Source organism: Canis aureus, chromosome 6 (genome assembly GCF_053574225.1).
Source record: "Canis aureus isolate CA01 chromosome 6, VMU_Caureus_v.1.0, whole genome shotgun sequence".
Taxonomy (NCBI): Eukaryota; Metazoa; Chordata; class Mammalia; order Carnivora; family Canidae; genus Canis; species Canis aureus.
Genome location: NC_135616.1, coordinates 80,148,189 through 80,172,840, shown reverse-complemented (window position 1 = coordinate 80,172,840; position 24,652 = coordinate 80,148,189). Strand labels below are relative to the sequence as shown.

The 24,652-nt window shown below is 40.3% G+C and overlaps 1 protein-coding gene across 16 annotated transcripts in view; it reads right to left on the bottom strand.

Annotated features, from left to right (window-relative positions):
* Positions 1-24,652, bottom strand: part of PPP1R12B (protein phosphatase 1 regulatory subunit 12B) — a 205,943-nt gene that overhangs the window by 99,166 nt on the left and 82,125 nt on the right. For 14 of the 16 annotated variants that reach the window (XM_077902517.1, XM_077902519.1, XM_077902518.1 and 11 more), the window contains one exon: positions 22,539-22,721. In XM_077902517.1, coding sequence (XP_077758643.1) covers positions 22,539-22,721 — 183 coding nt within the window. Of the gene's footprint in view, positions 1-12,985; positions 13,039-21,853; positions 22,043-22,538; positions 22,722-24,652 lie in introns of those variants that run through there. The other 2 variants (XM_077902521.1, XM_077902524.1) reach the window with 2 other exon arrangements.

The window sequence follows — 24,652 nt, the reverse complement described above, 5'->3', positions numbered from 1 at the left end:
GCATGTGTCTCTGCCTCTCTCTCTCTGTGTGTGTCTATCATAAATAAATAAATAAATCTTAAAAAAAGAAGCTGTGCAAAATGCCCAGTAAATCACTAGTGAACCTGAAGAAAGTCACAATAAATAATAATAGAAGACCTAAAATACCTTCTGATAACAACAGTGTCGTGATAAAGTATCCTGACGGGAATCAAACTGCCTGGTTTGAACACTGGCTCAACTTCCTTGCTAAATGATCTTGGATGAAATATTTAAGTACTCTAAACCCAAGCTTCTCATATGATGAAGATATTAACAGCTGTAACAGATATTAGCAGGTACAGACAGGGTTCTTGTAAAGCTCAAATAAAACACATAAAGCACCTAGAACACTAGCTGGCACATAGAAAGTACTCAGCGCGGCTTGATTGCTGCTGCAATGTGTCCCACTACATTATTTTCATCAACACATTCAAAGCTCACTAGTGGTAATTTGGAAAAGAAAGGCTGCGAGAGTACTGTAACACCCAACCCATCTAAACTAATAAAAGAGTTCCCCTTAATTATTTTTACCAGAAATGGATAATTCATTTGGAAGAGGTCTTAATTCCCTTGAAAATATCCCCTAGAAAGGTTCAAAGGGCTACCTAAAAAAATGTAAAACTACTGTAAGGGGAAGAATGAAAGAATCTCCATGATCTCCAAGGCAAGAACAAAGCTGTTTTCCCTGGAATTTTGAGAGAATAAAATTTTGTCTGGAATAAGAAACTGGTTTTTTAAATAGCTTTAAGGAGTCTTGTTTCTAAAATCTCTACTGATGAGAGAGGGTACTTACATGGTTAGTCTCAAACAGGGAAGGACCATGGTCATTAATTACAGAATATCTCACGGCCTTGTAAGACAGCTTGTCATTCCCTGGACTGTATTCTATGTATAAGGATATGGAAACAAAGGTATTCCAGAAAGGCCAAAAAGAAACTGCTTTGATATTAATCTCGAAGCATACAGAGATAGCTTTAGGGGAGGGAGACAGAGGATTAACAGACTCATAAACCCGTGGCTAAAGACTTTATGGCTTCAAGAAGTCATCTGATCTAATCCCAAGACTTCAGCTAGAGATGACAAATTCCTATCTTAAAGATGAGTTGATATAAGCCTAAGCTCACAATGCTGTTCAGCCACAGGCCTAAAGGGACCATTAACCATGGTCTCTGCTTCTAGTACAGCGTTTCTTACATTGCACCACTGAGATGCAAACTATTTCTTCACAACTCATACCATGGTATGCTAATTATGTAGATTTATGGAGCAAGATATTTCTTTCTCCAAATCTAGCAGTATCAGGAATTGGTGAATAAAGACATCTTGCATTAGACTTTTCCTATCTTCCCCTGATGGTTTCCCAAAAGTATGCCATAATCAACACTCTATCTGGGGAAAGAGTGATTTTTACATTTTCAGAGGTTGCCACCAACATGCTATAAAGCTGTCATGAACAAAATACAAGTGAGAGGTGATATGAAGGACCTAAGTCTCTTTCAGAGGATATGTTGACTCTACAGTTGCTAGGGCCCTAGCGGGTAGGTTTTAGTTCAAGTTTTCCTTGCTATTTCCAGTTGGGTATGGGATGCTAACACTGTGGTACAGCAGAAAGAACAGGTACTGGGTTCTAGTTTCGGTTCTGCCATTAACTACTTGCTTCACCTGAAAGAGAATCACTTAATTTCTTGGTACCTTAGTTTCTTCACTTACAAAATAAAGGGTAAGTGTATAGTTTTAAGGTCCCATGTTGCTTTAAACTCTAGTGAATCCATAATTATATGCTGATTCTGGACAAACAGTCTCTAAGTCTTTTCACTAAAATGTCCATTATTCATTGGTTCTGGTCAAATACTAAATTTCCTATATTCTGTAGGTCACTTGTTGTAGTATGGTCCAACGAACTTCGTATGATAATGGAAAAGTTGTATACCTTCAGAGTCCAATATGGTAGGTAGCTGCTGGTCACAGCACACTTTAGGTGACTACCGAGCACCTAAAATGTGGTAGAGGAAATGAATTTTTAATCTTATTTAATTTTTAATTAACTTAAATCTAAATAGCCACTCACAGCGACTGGCTACCATATTGGAAAGCACAGCTCCAGAAGACTGGAGAATCCAATTAAGAGACATTATCACCGTGCTCTCTCCTTAAACCTGAAAACAGATTCAGCTCATATAACATAAGCCTAACAGAATGCAGGCTGTCAGCCAGTGAAGTTTAAAACCAATTGATCTTATTTAATTTCCAAAGATTAAGTTCCCATTTTTCTTCTGTGCTTCTCAGAGGCATTATTACATTGATTTTGCGTTTTTACATGTGGTGCTTTAAAGTCATACAACGTAGTGCTGGGGCTCCTACCTTTAAGATATTTATAGATACAGCAAATAGGAAGAAGCTCACAGATACGGCACACTTCAGAGATACTTTCTTCCTAATGGCAGCATTTACTCTCTGCTAACCCCAGATTCCTTACCCCGTACCCCCCTACATTCCCTCTGCCCCCTTTATAAAGAGAGCGCCAAGAAAACAGACTATTACCTCCTCGAGCAGGCCTGCATAGCAGAATGAAGGTCAAAAGATGTGTGGAGACGAATAGCAAGAAAGGTAAGTGGCTGCTGGGCAAGACTGCAGTCTCAGCACCCGGTCTCCCTTGGAAACTAGAAAAGGCTTGCACTTCCACTGCTATCCAGCAAGCCAGAGGCAAAGCTTGCAATTTGCTAAGAACCTGCTGCTAAGAAGGAGGAGGAGAAGAAAGGGGAGGAGAAAAGGCGAGGAAGGCAAAAATCTTGGGGCTTGGCAGAGCCAATGCTGCTAATAATGCCCAAAATACCATTCCATTAGATGCATATTTTATAACACTGTACCAAACCAATCGATACTACTTCTCATTTCATAGACAGGGGAGGGGGAGGAATGCTCCTTCATGTGAAAGACGACAGAGCAAGAGAGACACTGCATTCTTACTCTGGATATTATTTCATCTGCCCTTGGGCTATCCTAGTTGCTGTGTCTATCCAAGTGAGCTGTAAATACTGCTTAGTAGAGGCTCAGGCCTAGCCCACTGGCAAAGGCCAACAGGTAGAGGCAGACAAAAAAGAACACATGTGGGGACGACAGACAAATGTGGGGACAAATTTCAGATCTGGCATAAATGGGTTAAAGCTAAACACAGGGAGACTAAGTACTGCTCAAGTCGATAAGCTACCTACAGATTAGGAAGACTTCCAGATATGATATGTGTCACATATCAGGATATGATCTGATTTCATAGTTTAAGGACAATTCTATTCAAGTGCTCATGTGACATATTTTCCTCTCTAATTCAACACTGAGATCAGAGCTAAAGCTTAAGCAAGGAATCAAAGCTCCACTATGCAGAATAATTATTTTTAAAAAAAGAGGGAAAAAAAAAAAGAGGGAGGATTTCCCTCAGCTAAACAAAGCATTTCTTGAATCCTCTAGGACAGTGGTTCTCAACAGGGAACAATTTTGTCCCCCAGGGGGGCAGCAACAAAGAATTATCTGGACCCAAATATCAACAGCGCCAAGTCTGCAAACTTCCTGTAAAGGGTCAGATAGCATATATTCCAGGCTTCACAAGGCCGTGGAACAACTCCATGTAGTGCCAAAGCAGTGACGGACAATACAGCAACCAAGGGGCGAGGCTGTGTGCCTACTGCTTGCTGTGCTGCAGGCGCAGGGTTGAGCAGTTGCAACAGAGACCATGTGGCCCATAAACCCCCCCAAATGCTGACCCCTGCTCTAACCTCTGAAGTTATATAGCACCGAACTACAGCTTAGAGAATTCTGTCTGCTTTACAAACAATGTGAGTCTGGTGTTCCTGTGACCTACCTTTGATAAGTACTATATTGCCTCGAATTCTTGTGCCTCTGAACATTTGTTCCATTAAAAACACTCCAGTTTCAAGTGCCAAAGCCACCTTTACAAATGACAATGTTTTACTTATTTAGGTCACTCTACAGTTAGTTCATTGGTCAAAACAGGTGTTAGGGATGCCAAGAATGGCAGATTCAGCCACCAAAAGTGCAAGTGCTGCTTTATTTCATGCCCACAGGCTGTACCAACTGGACTTGGCCAACTGTCTAGAATGTTTATCACCAACTACAAAATAGACCAGGTCAAATTCAGCACCATCACTGAATTTTTTTAAAGAAGAATATTCAAGAAAGTCAACACACAAAATATTCATGGAAATAATCCAAATATAAAACAACAGGGGGGGAACCACTGAATAGACTAAGGAACTTTCATATGACAGAATCTATATAGACATTAGAAGACAAACTACTACAAATACGTAACTTGCAAAACATTAGTATCTTGAATATGTAAAGAACTTATACCAATTTTAAAAAGGTGCAAAAAATCCAAAAGTAATAACAAAGTGTATAATCAAGGAATTTACAAAACAGGAAACCCCAAAAGCCTATAAACATAAGAGATGATGTTCAGTTTCACTTAATGATCATGAAATGCCAATGAAAACAAGGAGAAACCACTTCCATCTTCCTTTGATTCTCAAAAGCAAAAATCACTGACATTATCAAGTACAACATTAGTCGTAAAGTAGAAGCTCTCATACGTTGCTAGTGAGAATGTAAACAGGAGAGCAATCTGGCATCTCAAGTAAAGAGGTACTCACTCTTTAGATCCAGAAATTCCACTTGAAAATTAATACCCTTGAGAAACTGTTACATGTTTAGATAAGGAAACATGAACAAGAATGTACACAGCAGCACAGCAGAATAATTAGCATTAACGAAAACAGAGAGAGAGAGAGAAAGAAAATGACCTAAATGACCATTAGTAGAAAAAACCAAAACCAAACTGTGGTGCATCTACACAATGGACCAAAATGAACAAAAGAATGCTATGAAAAAACAGGTTTCAGAATGATGTGTGCAGAATGATACAATTTATATAAGGAACAAAAACATGTAAAAGCAGTAATATGTGTGTACATAGAAACAGAATAGTAACTAATAAAAATGTGCAAATCACAAAAACACCAAATTCAGTATAGTGACTACCTCTAGCTAGGGAGGGAGTCGGGGATGAAAGCAAGACTTAAGCAAGGGGTTTAACTGTATTTTTAATATTTTATTTAAAAAAATAGTGAAGCTAATATAGCCAGGACTTATTTGAGCCAGAAAATAGATATGTTGGGTATTTGTGTAGTATTTAATAATATTTTAGTAAGAAAAAAAACTACAGGGGCACCTGGGTGGCTCAGCGGTTGGGCATCTGCCTTTGGCTCGGGGTGTGATCCTGGAGACCTGGGATCGAGTCCTGCATCAGGCTCCCTGCATGGGGTCTGCTTCTCCCTCTGCCTGGGTCTCTGTCTCTGTTTCTCTGTGTCTCTTATGAATAAATAAATAAAATCTTAAAAAAAAAAAAAAGCTACAGTATAATCTCAAAATCAACACAACATATGAAGATATTAGCAGGGATATGGCTCATGGGAAGACTATGGATAAATAATTATTTCCTATTTAAAATATGTGCATTGTGGAAACTTATAAACTTTAAAGGCTTTAAAGATTTTATTTATTTATTTTAGAGAGAGAGCATGCATGTACTCAAGTGGTGGCAGGGGCAAAGGGGGAGGGAGAGGGACAAGCAGACTCTGTGCTGAGAAGGGGGGGCCTCCATCTCACAGGGACTCTGAGATCACAACCTGAGCTGATATCAAGTCAGATGCTTCACTGACTGTGCTACCTAGGCATCTCAAACTTTAAAAACTGATCATTAATATTCAAAGAATTGTTTTAAACAAAAAGATGTATTTATATTTACACTTAGAAAAAACCTTTATTATCATATTTGGCAGTGATATAGAATGCACAGGTACTTTTTAGGATATACTACCATAATATTTATATTATCAGGGGAAAAAAAAAAGCCCTTTGGTCAGCCTTAGGACAGAGAGGGTGCCAGCATTTAGGTTCAAGAAGGTGGAGAAAGGAGCTCCAGCCCATGTAAGGAGGGGATTAGGAACAGGCCTGTGTTAGCACCGGGTGGGCTCTACATACTAAGGTCCGTAGACTCACAGACTCCTCCCACCCACTCCAGAAACGGGTCTCCAGCTGCTGGCATCACTAGCATGGTCTTCTTCAGGAAAAAGGGGGCACCTGGGAAGTAGGAAAGCATTCAAACCTGTGTTTTTCAACCTTTACTGAACAGTAACCTACTTATGACAACCAGATTTAAACTGTCTTCTCTTCCCAGAAAAAAAAAAAAAAGCAATTATGTATAACAAAATTTTTGCTAGCAATTTCAGAGATTTCTGGGCTTTCCTGAAGTATGGGCTAACAAGAGATGGGTTGGGATGCCTGGGTGGCTCCCTGGTTGAGCATCTGCCTTTGGCTGAGGGCCTGATCCTAGGGTCCTGGGATCGAGTCCCACATCAGGCTCCCCACAGGGAGTCTGCTTCTCCCTCTGCCCGTGTCTCTGCTTCTCTCTGTCTCTCATGAATAAATAAATAAATAAAATATTAAAAAAAGAAAAAAGAAGAAGAGAAGGGTCTAGAAGGAAAGAAGTTCTTCAAGGACTTAAATCAGATTTCTCTTCAGAGAAGGGCTATAAAAGAGATCTATTATCTTCCCTATCCAATCACTACACTTTTTAGAGGACTCAGATTCCTTTAATTAAGCCTCAGTTGCATTTTTAGTCAAGTTTCCTGAGATATAATTTACACACAGTAAAAACTGCCCTAAAAAGTTTAGAGGTCTATGAGTTCCAGGTTTTGACAAGTGTGTATAGTCCGGTAGCCACGACCGCAATCAAGATTACAGAACAGTTCCATCACCCTCCAAAATTCTCATGCCCCTTTTTAGTCAATCTCCCCCAAGTCTCAGCCGAAGGGGAATTTTCTTGTCATTACACACAAAGCCTTAAAACTTGATAATGAAGGAACACACCAAGTTTTTCATTCACACTAAAAAGTAGTAAGTAAACCAGTAACTGGCCCAGCCCACTAAATTAGGTATAACTACTATCCTATAGATCATAACAAAAATGAGCCTAAGACCTTGTGAAATAAAATTCCTTATCTTCTATTCACCAGTAGCCACCATTCTCTAAGTTTTAGGAAGGTGGAGGCTATTTTTTTGCCACGACATCATTACATTTAGCACTGTGCCTAGCCTATTGTAGATGCTCCAACATGGTTACTGGACTCAATTAAGGTTATGGAGGAAATTTAGAGTTCAAGTCATCATAGTTTTAAGATTGCCCCAATTTCCTATTTGTTTGTTTACCATTTTAATGTTTCATCAACAGAGTATTGATCCATTTATTCATCATAGTCTTAAAGATTGCCCCAATTACCTATTTATTTGTTTAGCATTTTAGTGTTTCATCAACAGGGTGTTGATCCATTCCTTCCTTTTCTTTATTCCATTTAACTGACCATTGTCCCCTCTTACACTTTTTTTTTTTTTTTTTTTTTTACCTACTCCAGATACTACACTTCAAGATAAAGGAGGCCTGACTCCCAGCAGGATCTCGTGATAAAGTAGTGATAATTAAAATTTAGGGATCCCTGGGTGGCGCAGCAGTTTAGCGCCTGCCTTTGGCCCAGGGCGCGATCCTGGAGAGCCGGGATCGAATCCCACGTCGGGCTCCCGGTGCATGGAGCCTGCTTCTCCCTCTGCCTGTGTCTCTCCCTCTCTCTCTCTCTCTCTCTGTGACTATCATAAATAAATAAAAAAATTTTAAATAAATAAATAAATAAATAAAATTTAGATAAGAAGTGCCATGCTATAAAGTGATTGTGCTCTGGATAGGAAACCTAGTACTGTCTAAGGGGTGAGAAATAAAACATAGAGGTGATGTGAACAGAACCTAGAGACTGAGAAGAGGCCTCCTAAAACCAAGGCCGGGACAACACTGCTTATGGCACTGTTCCTCGTTGCAAGCAGGAGAATGAGCTGATCAGATCTGCACTGTAGAGGATGGACTGGTGGGAGGGGGCAAGGGAGAAGGTCAAAGTTCCAGCTGGGAGTGCCCAGGTCAACAGAGGGCGGTCGTGGATAGAGAGGAGGGAGTGGAATTGAAGGATTCTTGACAATGAACGACAGGATTTGGTGAGGAAGAAGTTACTTCTTGGTGAAGTAAAAGAGAAGGCTTCTAGTTTCATTTGTATGCTTCTCAACTGGGTGACACTTAGGCAGGAACCTGAACAAAGACTTTTTAAAATACATGAAAACTGGGACACCTGGTTGGTTAGTTGAGTGCCTGACTCTTTTTTTTTTTTTTAAGATTTTATTTATTTATTCATAGAGATACGGGGGGGGGGGGGGCAGAGATACAGGCAGGGGGAGAAGCAGGCTCTGTGCAGAGAGCCCGACGTGGGACTCGATCCAGGGTCTCCAGGATCACACCCTGGGCTGCAGGCGGTGCTAAACCGCTGCGCCACAGGGGCTGCCCGAGTGCCTGACTCTTGATTACCGTGCAGGTCATGATCTCAGGGTCCTGGGATCCAGCCCTGCATGGGGCTCCAGGCTTAGTGGAGAGTCTGCCTGGGGACCCTCTCCCTCTCCTGCTTCCCCTCCCCCTGCTCACATGCACACACTCTCTCTCTCTCTCAAATAAATAAATAAGCCTAAAAAAATACATGAAAACTAATAGACTTTTCTCTCTCTTTCCAGCTTTTCTGGGTCAGAGGGAAGGGAATGGTTTGGCTTGTTTATACTCTTTCTATAGAGGACTCAAGAATCCTTAAAAATGCATACCTGTAACAATACCTTAAATCATGAATATGGGGGCGGGGGGGTGGGTGACAATGGCCAGAAATGGCTATCATTAGGTGTGGCTACTGGAAGTCAGGCACTGTTCTAGTAAGTCCTTTCCACGCAGTCGCATGAAGCTCAGCAGAGAAGTCTGGGCTGGAAATACAGACGTGTAACAGCTGAGGGCCTGGAGTGGACAAGATCAGCTAGAGAGTCCTGAGAAGAGAAACAAAGAAAGCCTGGGGAACAATATGTAAGGTGTTTGAGGAAGAAAACGGGCTAAAAAGGATACCAAGAAGGAGCAGTCAGAAAGGACAGAAGTGGGCCAAGAAAGAATGGTAGTAGGAATCTCAGGGGTCAACGTAGAATAAAGATTTAGGAAGGCAGGGATCCCTGGGTGGCGCAGCGGTTTAGCGCCTGCCTTTGGCCTAGGGCGTGATCCTGGAGACCCGGGATCGAATCCCACATCGGGCTCCCGGTGCATGGAGCCTGCTTCTCCCTCTACCTGTGTCTCTGTCTCTGTCTCTCTCTCTCTCTCTGTGACTATCATAAATAAATAAAAAAATTAAAAAAAAAAAAAGATTTAGGAAGGCAGCCGTCAACGTCATAGTGTGCTGCTGGGAGTTCAAGGTAAAAGATGAAGCAACTGAGGAATCTGATGGTCAGGAACACCACAGGGCCCTGATAGAGCAATTTCACTGGACAGGAGGGTGGGGAGAATGTCTACTTTAATAGGCTGAGGAGAGAACAGGAGGCTAGGAAGTGCATAAAGGGGCATGAGAGGGCTTTTCCAAGAGCAACAGCGAAGACAGTGAGACATGGTGACCCCAGAGGGCAGTGCAGCAACAGGGGTAAGTCTATTAAGATGGGAGGGACAAGCACCTGTCAAGGACAAACAAAATCTTTGTGCAGGAGTATTTCTGTCACAGATACAGCTAAGCCTGCAGCTCTACTTCCCACTGCTTACAAATTTTGTGTGCCAAATGTTCTTTCTTTTAAACGCTGTGAGCTTCATTATAAAGGAATGCAGTTCTTGAAGGATCCTTGAGCTATTACTATATTTTATTTACATGTCAATGAGCAGTGAGCCACTTCAGCACAAGTGCACCACATTTGTGAATCACATTCAATTTCCCTTTTCCAGGTTAGAAGACTAAGATTTATTCAGAGGAAACAATTTAAAGAAGTAGGTCATTATACTACCCAGGATTAGCTAAGAGACTCTGGGAAAGGGGGAAAAATGGTTTAAAGACAAACCAGAAACAATGAACCATTCAGGTAATTGCTGTCATCCAATCCCAATTTTTAAGTATTTCTTAAAATAGAAATAAGCCTGCCCATGGCTCTGGAATTCTCCCAGATGTGAACTTCTCATACCCAACATCCTCACAAGATACTGAACAAGCCAGTGGACCCACAAGGCAGCTTCTCATTTGTTTCTCAAAAACCCATATTTCCTATTTTGATTTCAGATAGGATAGAAAGTTTCCAATTTGCTGTATTTTCAGGAGTGTTATCTCCCCAAACACTCATTTACTAGAAGTTCTGTTTCTTAATTGGTTAATCAAGAAGGTTAAAAATATCAAGAGGTTCTAACCACTGTGCTCACTGCTAGCTTATGGTACAGGTTAGTCCAACTAAGACTAGGCACTGGCACACATCTGCTCAGTGGGAGCAGCAAGCATGGGCTTTAAAATCCAAAAGACCTGGTTCTGAATCCCGGTTTTGCCGTTTAGTAGTTCTGTGGCTGCGGGCAGGTTCCATAATGTCTCTGAGCCTTAGTTTTCTTATATCTTTTAAGAAAACAGTATTACTTATCTCACAAAGCTGTGAGGATTAAGTGCATCTGGGAGCTTGCATATAATATAACAAGCTTTAAAATATATGAATTGTCTTACCCCGTTTAAACCATTCCCTTGTTCGAAAGCCAGCTCAAATTTCATCTTCAGTGGCTTCATGAAGCCCTTCCTAACCTGCCCATCTTACATCCTTCACCTTCTTCTCCGAACTCCTAACACCTGAACACGATGTTGCACTCAAGGATGGACTGTTCCTTAATGTATCCTCTTGGCTTACTACATGCATATTTGGTGTCCCTGATCTTCAGGGCACAACCTAGGACACATCCCTTTCTTATCACACCCATGGATCTCAGCACAGCGTCAGAGGGCCACTGAAGACTCAGAATTCAGTGATTTTGGAATTCGATACTACCTACAAGTCTCCTTCACTCCACTGATTAACCAGTTAAGAAATTGAGCCCGAAGACATTGAATGGCTTGCCAGAGAAGGCGGCTGAAGAGTAAACCAGGTCTCTTGCCTTGCACCCGGGAGCCTGCTGTGCTCTCGGGAAGCAGCAGCATAGCAAAGTCCACGAGGGCTTCGACAGGCCAGGAAACATCTGCACTCCCTGGATTAAGCCACTTCACATGGACCAGGGTGGATCTGCTTATCTACTGACTGACCCAAGCACAACAGCGGTCTTTGGGTCCTGACACGACGCAGAGCAACTGACGCTCCTCTGCTGCCACCTTCTGGCAGAGCGTACCACGACATGGGCACTTGTTGGCGTTTTCTTCAGCAAATACTCCCCCCACACCCATTACATATCAGGCTCTGTGGGAAGAAGAAAACCCAATAAAAAAGCACTCTCAAGAAGCTCACAATGTAGAAATAAAGAGAGACTACACACAATTTGATTAATTAATTGGTTAAACCAGTCCTAAGAAAAGTGCCAGGAGAGAATACGGACCTCAGGCTGGAGCTGGGGAAGCCGGGTAGCCAGCGGTGGGCTCTAACCTACAGGGGTTCTTACAGTGTGAATAGAATTTCATCCAGCAAGGAATGGCAAGAAGGCCATTCCAGAAAGAAAGTCGAGCACACGCACAGAGGGTCACAGAAGTAAACCACGTTCAGGAAACGGTCTGGGTTTTCTCCCTGAGTACATACAGCGATGCAAAACCAAAGACCCAAAGCACAAGAAGCAGCGTAGACAGCGACAGATGCTAACAGCAGAACAGCGTATTTCTGGACGGGCTCAGCTCAGAGCCTACTGAGGGATCTCTCCACGGGGCTGACAGAACTACCCACCCACAGAATCCTCTGCGCTGCCTGACACAGCACAATTTCGGATTTTGTCAGGAGCTGGTCCTCTGGGCATAAAAGATCACTCTGGAACTTCCCTTCTTATAGGTAGGGCGAAACGCCGGCTTCCATGAAGAGTCGATGTGACTGTACAGTTTGTAGTATGCAAATAGCTCAAAGAGCTCGCCTCTGCATTTCAGAATTTCCTGTTCAAAGGCCGTCTAACCCTTCATTTACCTAAACCAGCTTCTCTCTGTAATTGCCTACATATCCAGCAATTTTTTTGTTTTATTTACTTAAAATGCATTATATAATATTGAAGGTTGAAAAAGTTATTATAAAGCATACAACCACCAGGGGCGCCTGGGTGGCACAGTTGGCTAAGTGTCCAACTCTTGGTTTCAGCTCAGGTGGCGATCCAGCCCCATGTCGGACTCTGCACTTAGCACGGAGTCTGCTTAAGACTCTATCTCCCTCTGCCCCTGTCTCCTCTCTAAAACAAACAAGCCAATCTTAAAAAAAAAAAAAAAAAAAAAAGAATAAAAAAAAGAACAGAACCGCTATTTATCATCCAACTTAAGAAGAATACATTACCAATACCAGTTTCCTCTTGAAAAGAGATGTATGTTCCTACCCTTTGAAATTCTTTTTTTTTTTTATTTATTTATTTATGATAGTCACACACAGAGAGAGAGAGGCAGAGACATAGGCAGAGGGAGAAGCAGGCTTCATGCACCGGGAGACTGACGTGGGATTCGATCCTGGGTCTCCAGGATCGCGCCCTGGGCCAAAGGCAGGTGCTAAACCGCTGCGCCACCCAGGGATCCCTACCTTTTGAAATTCTTAATTGTCCTCTGCTCCTTTAACCTCTTGGGTGGGATCCTTAAGTCAGTGCACATGTTTAAATTCTTTAGGAATATGAAGAAACACCAGTTCTAAACTGGTTATTCTGAACACTGGACATCTTATATCCTTCAACATCCACCCTCTCCCTCTCCCCCCAACCACACCAAATAACACAAGCAAGCAAGTCAGCTTCCCAAGGGACCATCGGGAAGAGAAGAGGACTGAGGGAAAAAACACATGTCTAGGATATCAAAGGCATCAAGCAAAGAAATTTTACCTGCTGCTTCTGCTATTGCATGCCCATTCCTGATGTCTCAACTCAGCATACGGAAAGTTAGCTCCCAAACACAGAAGGTGCTAGCAAATTATGGCAGGGGCTTGATTCAATTCCCCAGAACACAAAGATCAACTCCCTGTGCCTCGGATTTCCATAGAACCAGGAACAGTAAGGAACTCCACTGCCAGATCAAACTATTCTAGGATAGAGCAGGTCAAACTACCTCTGACACACCTTGAGCACACCTGTGCAGCAGCTTCCCAGAAGCCCCATTTTCAACAAATGGGTGGCCACTCCTCTGGTTGTCCTTCCCTAGTAACCTAGTAAACACCAGAGTTCATTTTGTAAGATTGTTATAAGTGACCGTCTTCTTCTAACATGGGAAAATCAACCGGTAGGAGAGAAAGGGGCGGGGGTCTGAGAGAAGGCACAAGATTTTGGTCCCTCCCACACGTCTCCAATACTCACAGCTCTGAAAAAAGAACCACTTTATCAAAAGGAGATTAACTGTAAAAACACAGCTGATAAGGGCTTTGAGTAGCAGGTGTTGAGTGACTGCTCACTTTACTCTGAAGTGGTTGGGGAATTGGGATAGAACCACCAGAGGCTCTGCTGCATCAGGGAGGGAATGGATTCCTGTCCTTTGGAATGCATGTGTCCCAAGGGGGTGGGAGAAATGTTTTAAACCTCCACTCCTGAACCGTTAAGTGGCGTACTGAGGAATTATGTGACAAATGCCACTGTCTCTGGAAAATGAAGTGAGTTTGTGTCTCCATAGCTGTGCTTAGCAACAGAAATACAGGAAAAAGATAACAGACTTGGAAATTCAAGACCCTTAAACATTACTGTAGTAACTCAGGGCAGGCACCATCCGGGTCTTCTTTCCCAGAATACTTCGGTGGAGCTAAACAGTATTATTTTTATAAACAGCTTTATTGAGATACAATTCACATCCCCAGTTAAGTGTACCATTCAGTGGTTTTTAGTACATTCACAGTTATGTAATTATCACCATCATCAACTTTGAAACATTTTCATCACCCCAAAAAGAAACTGCATATGCACTGGCAGTCACTTTCCAGTTCATGTTTTTAAATATAGATCAACAGCATCATTCTCACTGGCTAAATGGTACCATGTTGCATCAAATCTAAAACGTCACCCATTGTGAGATGTACCGCCACTTTACCACTAAGAAAGAAAGAGCAGCGCCAATCACACACGCTTTTCATCACCTTTTCACTGCTTGATTTAATAGTTATTGAAAGGGATCTTTTAGAATTAGACATATTTTGTACAGCAATGCACACATCTCCGTGGATGTAACATTACACCTATGCCAAATTCACACATGTGCAGGAATGACAGCTAGCAGTAAGGCGTTCTGATTTCAGATACAGTGAAATGTGAAAAATGTTCACAGTAGAATCAACAGTATCAAATATTGCACAGTATGGAGCGTCCTTGGTTACAAAACAACAGAAACTGACCTCACTAACTAGGCAGGAAAGGAATCACACAAGCACGGTCTCTATAAGCTGATGAACTAACATAATAATGTATCATCTAAGCAACCCAGAAACCCCTAGAATGGGGGTAGAAAATGTATCTACTGCTATATACACTTCACTCTCTCCCTGTTCCACAGTCATAGGAAGAGAGAGAACTATCTATCTCAGTATAGAAAAACGTAGTTAAGTTCAGCTTTTTTGTAGTCTTTTAGATAAGGAAAGAAAATACCTATTTTAGAACCAAAATTGAGAGAGTGGAGGAGCTGTGGAATCTCCTTTCTAGAGCGCCTTTCCCAATTAATTGACAACTGCCTGTCTTTAGCTTGGAGACAGTGAAATGAGTCTTTAAAAAACCATGACTCAGGGATCCCTGGGTGGCGCAGTGGTTTAGCGCCTGCCTTTGGCCTAGGGCGCGATCCTGGAGACCCAGGATCGAATCCCATGTCGGGCTCCCGGTGCATGGAGCCTGCTTCTCCCTCTGCCTGTGTCTCTGCCTCTCTCTCTCACTGTGTGCCTATCATAAATAAATAATAATAAAAAAAAATTAAAAAAAAAAACCATGACTCAGAGTTTAATTACTTGGTTTAAGTTTCTAACATTCCAAATATGATGCCAAATTAATTTGCTGACAGCTTCACATTAGTAGGAATAACTACCTAGCTTATAAAGACCCCAAGGGATTCAAGGTCGATAAGTGTGGTATATACGACTCAGCCAATACGGACGGTATCCTGGCCAAGCACAGTCACACGTGGGCTATCTGAGAAAGAGAAACAATTTTAGCTTCTTGTAGAGGAAAACTATTTTAACCGTTTCTACAAAGAAAAGGACACCAATAGGGACGCCTGGGTGACTCAGAGGTTGAGCCTTTGGCCCAGGGCATGATCCTTGAGTCCCAGATTGAGTCCACCTCACGTCGTGCTCCCTGCAGGGAGCCTGCTTCTCCCTCTGCCTGTGTCTCTGCCTCTCTGCGTCTTTCATGAATAAATAAATAAAATCTTTTTTTTTTTAAAGGAAAGACACCAATAAAAAAGATGTAAAATTCAGTATAAAGTTAAATGGCAGTACTTTGTCATCTATATTTCATTTCTTATTAAAGTTGCATATGTTAAAAAAAAGAAAGATGTAAAATCCAGGGTTGGGTTGAGAGGAGAAAAGCTAGAGGAGAAACAGAGCAAGAGGATCAAAGGCAGACACTATCAGATTCTAATATTAGCCAAGGGAACTGTTTACATTTTGTTGCTAAGGAAAACTTGGCGCTTGGGAAAATGAACCCAACCACTACACTATTGTGACAGCTGCCGCTTGGCTCTGATACCCCTGCAGAGTTATCTGCCAACTGCCTGCCACTTGCCATTTCTGTCCTGCTGTCTGCCAGTCAAATCAACCCCGTTACAATCAGATGACCCTGTTGGTTTCTATAATCCTCAGGGGCAAGCCAAAGACTGGATGGCGGTGATTACAGTACCATGAAGGTAGACTGGGGCATGCTGGGCTACCAAGTAAGATGGACTGGCCCCTGAATCAAAATCTTTATTTCTAAATCCGAAAGAAGAAATGGTTAGTGAGTTCAAGGACAAGAGACGAAGAGGCTTGGGTGGTGACCTCCATGTGCGGCTGACTCAAGACGTGATAGTAGGCAAATCACTCCAGGCTCCTAGGGCCTCACCATTTGCATTTGTAAAACAGGAAGTTTAACTTCTATTCTTTACATCAGGTAAAGAGAATACATGTGCACATACTTGAGCTTTCCAGGAAAGAAAACAACAGGAACTTTGTAAATCCAAAATCTTAAAACTAATAAATGATTTCAGCTTATGTAGCAAAATAAAAAATTATCTAAAATGCTGCAAATCTTGAATTTCTTGACTTGTGTTTACTCTTCAGTGATTATGGCCATCGTCATGGACTTACATCATAAGAAAGACCTTTGTTCCTAGAATTAAAATTTTTTTTCAGGCTCCCTTTCTCTGCCCTGCTTAAAATGGTAATAGTTTATCACTCTGGAACTTTGGAATATATAGAAAAAAAACAAAATAAAAAATGTCCGTAATCCCCCCCCCCCCGGAAAAATCTAGTGTTAAGATCTCCATGTTTATTATTGTTTGGTATTATAATCTATTTTTTGTATCTAGCTCTGCCCATTTAATGACGTATCTGTAGTTATAACGAATTGACTAAAGCATACAGGGTGTAAAGCAGAGACTGATCATGAGCCAATGGGTCGGCACACACCTATTTACCCCTCCTTAGGACCAAACATTGTCAGAAAGGAAAAGCCAGCTGTGCAGGTTTAATGGCAAGACCCACTCCCCAGTCCACATGCCCTAATTACACTACAAATGGAGATTCTTTCTGAGAAGTGGCTTTCCCACTGGGTGGGCCTCGCTGTGGCCAGTTTTAAAGCCCCATTTATCCCAGTGCTCACTAATTGTTTCAAATTGGACCTGTGAATGTGAGCTTCAGGCCTCCATCATGGTTCCCAGCAGGAGTCCAAATGCTTCCACAATGAGCTGATTACAGAGAAAGCTGCAGCTTCAAGAGAATTAGCACCCAGCATGCTCTTTCAGAAGGAAAATTTAGCTGTTTTCAAAACATGTGATTTTTTTTTTCTTTCAGCTTATGTTTCTCTAGAGGGAGAAATTCTAAATGGCTTTAATTCTGTAAAGGCTTAAATGATATGTTTTATTTGATCAAGTCATTCCCCAGCTGAAAATACTTCAGTGGTATTCCATAGCTTTGAAAACAGAAGTTCAAGTTTCTTAGCATAGCACAACAAAAATCTACATGATTTGGTTCCTGCCTACCTCTCTAGCTCCACAATTTCTAAAGTATACCCAGTAGAATACCAGTCTTGGGTTTCTGTGAAAAAAAAAACAAAACAAAACTATTCGATGGACACAGAAATTTGGAAAATGCTGCAAATTCTAACTACCCCCTTCTCCATACCCAACTCCCCCCAACACCCCAGCCCGGAGAGGAAGGATCCTGAAAAGGCTTCTGAGTAATCCTGTTTACCTTTGCTTAACCCATTCTTTTACAAACTAATTTGGCCACAGACTGTCTGCCTTTTTTTTTTTTTTATTAATTCATCTAAATCTGTTTCACAAAGACACCTTCAGAAATGCAACACTGGCCTTGCCATCTCCCAGCTTCAGGTATACTGAACTTGTTTTTTGAATTTCTTGGGTTCCCTCTAAAATACCATCCCCTCCTATTACTACTTATAATTCACTTCTAGTTGTCTTCAAAATTCAACTCCAGTCACCTCCTCTGGCACACCTTCTCCGTCACCCTACTCAGCCTAATTTAGATTCCCCTCCTCCGTGCCCTCACAGCAATCTATACATATCTTTATCAGAGCACTTAACAACTGACTATATTATTTGATTTGCTTGTTTGCCTTCCCACAATAGATAAATTTAAGCTCTCAAGGGCAGGAAAGATGTTTTTCTTTAACCTTGTATCTTTAATAACTGTGCCTGGCACACAGCAGTCTCTCAATAAATGGATGCTTTATATATGTGGGTTCCCATTTAAATAGGATTCTATATACAAACAACACAGTTCCAAAATCTTTTATTCTAGGAACCGCTTCTGATTAATTTGCCATTTTTATACATGTGTCTATCTTCAGTACAACTGGTCACTTCTAATTATTGTTACCAAATTAAATAATAATTTGAGGTTTCTGTTTTGCATCCAAAAAATTCTATTACATAGTGATCTGCATGTAATACTTCTAAGCGTATCTAAGAAGCTGTATCTGCTAACTTTCTCTCACAGTGGTTCATTTCCTTCAGTGTTTATAAGGTTCTATGTGAGTTTGTCTTCGGTCAGCAACTGTTTTATAGAAATTCTTTGTACCCTGGGTTGTCAGTGTGTTTCTTCATGGTAGTTTTAAAGTGCTTGTGCCAATGGCCCCAGATTTCAAGACTGCAGACCTAGTTTCTTTGCTAAATTCTTGGCTGGGGGTGGGGGGGGCACCTGGGTGGTACAGTGGGTTAAGAGCTCTTGTTTTAGGTTTGGGGCATGATCTCAGGCTCATGAGATCAAGCCCTGCACTGGGCTCTGCACTCCCCCTCTCCCTCACCACACTCTATCTATCAATCAATCAATCTTTTAAGGAAGAAATTCTTGGTTTGGGATTTCCACACTATATGGGTAGTAAGAATTTCCCAGAAAAGATTTTTCTGTCCCTGCCCAGACCCTTGAATAGGTCCTATCCTATCCTTGACATTTCTTGGGGCCACAGACAAAGTACCCTTATCATGAATTAGGCAGCCTTTTGAGAACTCTAGCTTTATACAGGTTCTTGGTTACAGCCCCTAGCCTAGTCAGGTCCAAAGCCATGCTTCCCATAACCACACATGGCATTAAAATCTGAGCCTCCAGATGCTAAGATCTACTCTATAGGTCTTCAACCAACCCTGAGCCTCTCAAACTACTCTGGTCTTTGGATTCTTTTCAGTTTTGTCACCTAGCAGTTCCCTTTCACTTTTCTGAACTCAATTATACTTTCCTACATTTATAATGGGAGAGGGATCCTTATAAAATCTATCTACTATGTTCCTAGAACCTTTTCCTAAGTAAATTTTGAATCCATTCACTTTTCTCCATCTCTTTTACTATTATCTCTGTGCAAGCTACTTGCTCTCTCTCATGCCTCTCTCTATTCCTGTCCATCTTTCCCTGTCCAATGCATATGGAATAATGTAACCAGAATAAAAGCCAGAATTTAAGAAAATGTGAGATCAAGTTATATTTTTACATATTTTCTATATGACCCAGCAATTCTACTCTGAGGTATATATCCAAGAGAAATAAAAACATATGCCCACACAAAAACTTGTACATGAATGTTTATAGTAACATTATTCAAAATAGCCAAAAGATGGAAAGAACCCATGTCCACCAACTTATGAATGGCAACCAAAATGCAGTATATCCACATTGCAATTTGTTTGAATAGTGCTGGAATTCCAACACTATTGGAATAGTGTTTGGCCATAAAAAAAAAAAAAAAAAAAAAAGAATAAAATGCTGATACATGCCACAACAGGAATGAACCTTGAAACATTATTCTAAATGAAAGAAGTCAGTCACAAAAGACCACATATTGATTCTATTTATATGAAATGTCCAGAATAGGCAACACTATAAAAACAGGAAGTAGATCAGTGGTTGCTTCGGTCTAGGGAGTGGGTAGATGAGGTGGGAATAGGGGGGCAATGACTAAATGTATGGGATTTCTTTTTAAGATGATGAAAATGTTCTAAAATTGACCACGATAATCATTGCACGTATCTGTGAATATGCCGAAAATGACTGAATTGTACACCTTAAATTATATGGTATATAAATTTTATCTTTATAAAGATGTTAAAAAAAAAAAGCTTCCAGTAACTCATCATGGTTCTTAACATATATATCCAAAATCTTTGTCCTCAGCCATAAGACTTTGTGTTATATAGCTCCTATTTATTCCCCAAGCCTCACCTTAGATTGCTCTTTCCCTAACTCTCTACATCAAAGTCACATCCTCTCTCAGATTCTCCAAAGGATCAAGCACCTTCCCACCTTAGTGGTATTCAATAGCCATATTTCTGCCAGGAATGCTTATCCCCTTCTCCTAGCTACTATTTGTCCTACACATTTTGAGCATCATACCCTTAGGATAACCTTACCCTGCAGGAGAACGGAGGTCTTCTGTAGGTGGATACAACTCACACTACCTCTCCATAGTATATATTATAATTATTTAATATTTATCTTTCTTCACTACCATGTATGTTTCCCAAGGGCTGAGACTGTTTGCTTGTTCACCACTATATTACCTGGGTTCATCATAATACTTTGCAATGGCAAACACTCAATAAATATTTTGAAAAAAAAAAAAAAAAAGAATGCTAGTGACTGAGTCCAACAAATGTTATGTAATGTCTTCTTATTTATCTTGTGCCATTACTGTATTTGTCTATTATCTAATAAATATCTAATATCTCCGTTTATTATTTTGTGCCGTCCTAAAAATGCGCTTATCTTGAAACACCACATTCATGTAATTCATCAATATATATATATATTTTGATATATATATATATATTTTTTAAAGATTTTATTTATTTATTCTTCATAGAGACACAGAGAGAGAGAGAGAGAGAGGCAGACACAGGCAGAGGGAGAAGCAGGCTCCACGCAGGGAGCCCTACGTGGGACTCGATCCAGGGTCTCCAGGATCACGCCCTGGGCTGCAGGCGGCGCTAAACCGCTGCGCCACCGGGGCTGCCAGATATATATATATATATATTTTAAAGATTTTATTTATTTATTCATGAGAGACACAGAAAGAAAGAGAGGCAGAGACACAGGCAGAGGGAGAAGCAGGCTCAGGCTCCATGCAGGGAGCCTGATGTGGGACTCGATCCAGCGTCTCCAGGATCAGGCCATGGGCTGAAGGTGCGCTAAACCGCTGAGCCACACGGGCTGCCCAATTCATCGATATTTTAATTTAATTCTTTTATTATTATATTTGCTGCTTCTGGAGGAATTATGTCCCAGTGATAATATATGGTACACAGTACATAACAAATATTTGTGGCTTAAGTAAAACCTCTCAAGTAAAATTAGTATCTGTAGCAGGTGTCATCTTATTGTTCATAGGTCATAAAAATCCCAGAAGACAGTAACTGTTTCTCTAGGTTTCTCTAAATAATGGTATGTACACCTAAATATTTAATAATGCAGTTTGATAAAAAGCCTGATTTACCCCTCCTTTCAGGGGTCATGATCTTAGTGATGAATTTAACTCATTTTACTTGTGTCAGCCCAGAAGCATTTTTGAAATGGAGTTTTTTCTAGCTAATATTCAGAAAATATTACTTTCACATTTAGTCCTAGATGAAACTAATAATACCTAAATTACATCCAAGCTATTATATATATAAGCATTCAATATCCAAGATTGACTTATTAAAAATTTTCTTGGCTGGAAACCAGTGTAAAGATGATGCTCTGCAACCTATTACCCCAGAAAACTTTCTCCAATTTTTATATAAAGAAATGAAAAAAGAAAGGAAGGAATGAAAGAAGAGAAACACTATTTTTCAACTCACTTAACATTTCTCTTCTGCTTCTCAAAATTTTAGTTTTAGAACTACCATTATAATAAACAAACATCTAAAAAATTTAACTCATTGTACCTTGTGGATGATAAGACTTATTATACATATATACACACTCACAAATACAAAATCTCCTTCCTTTGGAGATTCAAAAGAAAATGAGGTCAAACTGAAATCTAAATTTTTATACGATTTCACTTCCTTTGCTAGTCTTAAAAAAGGAATAAATATGGCTTCAGTTTTTAAGTAGATCTGAAACAGCTACATGGAGTGCATTCTATTTTTTTACTTTTTCAAGTGGGACCATTCTTCTTGGTCACATCTTCCAACATCTTCTAATATTGACAATCAAAAAGTTCTTCTTAGCTTCTCCCTTAAATCTCTCCTGTGCCAATTCATGACTGCTCTCTCATCATTTTCCTCTAAAGAAATTGTAAAATAACCGGTCACTATCCTTCTGCCATCATCCTACACTATTCAGTTCTTTTTCTGGTATTCTTAAATTAATTAAAATGATATCCTAGCTTTATTTCTCTGAGCCTTTTTCATGCTACGGCTTTTCCTTGCTGCCAGGAAAGTCTTCACAGACTCCTCAAAACAAAAGAAAAGATCTTTCTCTGTGCTTTAGGTTCTCTACCACAAAATGGGGAAACAGTGTCTGACCATGATTTCTTTTTTAAGACAAATAGAAAAAAGATATGCCTTGTATTCATAACAGAATAAGTATCTATGCTAAATAATCAGAAAAAATTAAGATCTCCGCCAAAAATCTCCCAGAAGCAAAATAGACAACCCAAACTGTAACATAAAGATCTACTTTCATAAATGTATTTGGGATTGGGGGAGAGACTTCACACCCATTTCTTTATCTCCTACCTCAAAGCAGAACCCTACAAAGGAAATCAGTACATAACATACCTCCTCCTGTCCCTGGCTTCCACAGAGGAGTCTGTTCCAGGAGTGGAGAGCAGAGTGGCAGTTGTAACCCCATTGGCAGTGTTAGGTGGAGGGCGATTAGTGATCACACAGAGTGGGGTGCTAGAAGAGACATTGTCTGCTGTTTTCTCTACTGTTGAGTCAGCCTGGGATTTGTAAGGAGTCCTGAAATAAAAAACACAAAAACAAAAAAACACAAGCAGAAAAAGGATGGTCAGGCATGCCACATAACAAAGCAGGAGCACACAAACACACACACACACACACACACACATACACACACAGGGTTTGAGATAAGTACCTAGAGAAATCTTGCTCAGATTTTTTTTGTTGCTTGACTGGATTTTTAAATTCTGAGCTCTTAAATCTTAGAACAGTATGATTATACATTTAGTTTGATATCCTCTGCCCAAAGAGTTATATTTCATGAATTTTTTTTTGCTTGAGATTTAGAAAATTAAAAAAAAATAACTATGGCATAAGGAAGATAGTAACATATGCAAGAGTGCTTTAAATGATTCTTGAGTACCATCTGGTCTCCACACAGGCACACAGAGGCAAGGCCTCTCCACACACATGAAAACGACACTAAAGTCACTTACGATATTGGCCTCCACCTGCCCCTTAATTCTTGGCAGTGAGAGTCTTTGTGGTAGTCCTCAGCCTAGATTAGATGACCATCTTCTTGGATTCCAGAGATATTTGATAAATATAACCTCAGTATGCTTAGTTTTCCCTTACCTAGCTCAGCAACTGCTCTCTTTCCACTTAACCAAATGCCTGATTGTCTGTAATCTTAAGTGCATACATGAGCAACAGAAACAAAAACTAGTAAGATTCTATATGTAACCTTAACTGCAGACTTTCCAACAGCAAGCTGTATAATTAAACTCATTTACATGAAAACAAGATCTTTGTTTCTTAACAAAGAGTTGAGAGCAACCATTGGCTCTCCACCCAAAAAGCTATCATTTGTGATGTCACAGCTTGTTGCTGGGGTAACAGAGATCCAAAATTGATATTCACAGAGATGAGAAAAGCATTGAAAATAAGGAATTTTAAAAATCTGGCTTTTTTTCCCCCACTTACTCACAATTACCAAAAATGCTTATAAGTAGCTATAAACTCATTTTCAAATAATCACATCATTAGAATAAACTTGAAAGCAATAATTAGATTGTAAAAATCTAAATATGGCACCTAGATGCAAATATAATACCAGTTTTGAACTGGTATCTAAAAAACACAAGCCACTTCTCCAGAAACAATTAATGACTCAGAAAAAAGGTGAAACTAAATTCCTCAGACTTACAAGATGTATGAGTCTATAGGATATACTAATAAAAGTAGCCAGAAACAAAGCTATAAAAAAATTACACTTATCAAAACCTTACCAGACATTCTTTTAGGTTAATAACATGTTTTGTTCTTTCTGCGATTTTTTTCTCCTGTGGAAATGCCAAGGATTTTATTTTATTGAATTACAGAATAGGACTTATACTATTATTTTGAAATGTGGTAAAATGGGAATAATGATACCTTAAAATTCAAGGGTCTTATGATGATTAAATAAAATAATGTATGTAGAACACTTAGTATAGAGCTCAGAGTAAAATACAAGCTCAGTGGAAAACTAACAGTGAAATAGAAGCTCTGACATGGACAAATCTAGGTTCAAATCCTGCCTCAGTACCTTACTAGATGTGTGATCTTGTGCAGATGATTAAGTTTTGGGTCTCAGTTTCCACACCTATAAAATAAGAACAATATATGTGTGCCTGAGATATGCCTAACCCATATTCATTTTCCTTTTCTTCCTAACAGAATCCATCAATTATTGAGGGCAGCATTGCACCTACTTAAAAATCCACATTTTCCAAAGTCTCCCTGGCTGCTAGAGGTAGCCAGGGAGACATGAGCAGAAAATTAGCACTTTGGGGAAAAACCTCAGTTCAGAAGCATACCCTCTTGGTGCGTTTCCCCCTTTCTTCCTTCTTCCTGCCTAGAATCAGTCATGACAGCTAGAGCTTCAGAGGCAACCCATGGAAATGGAAGCATGATCTAAGAACTGTGAAACAGAAAGACAGAAGGATATA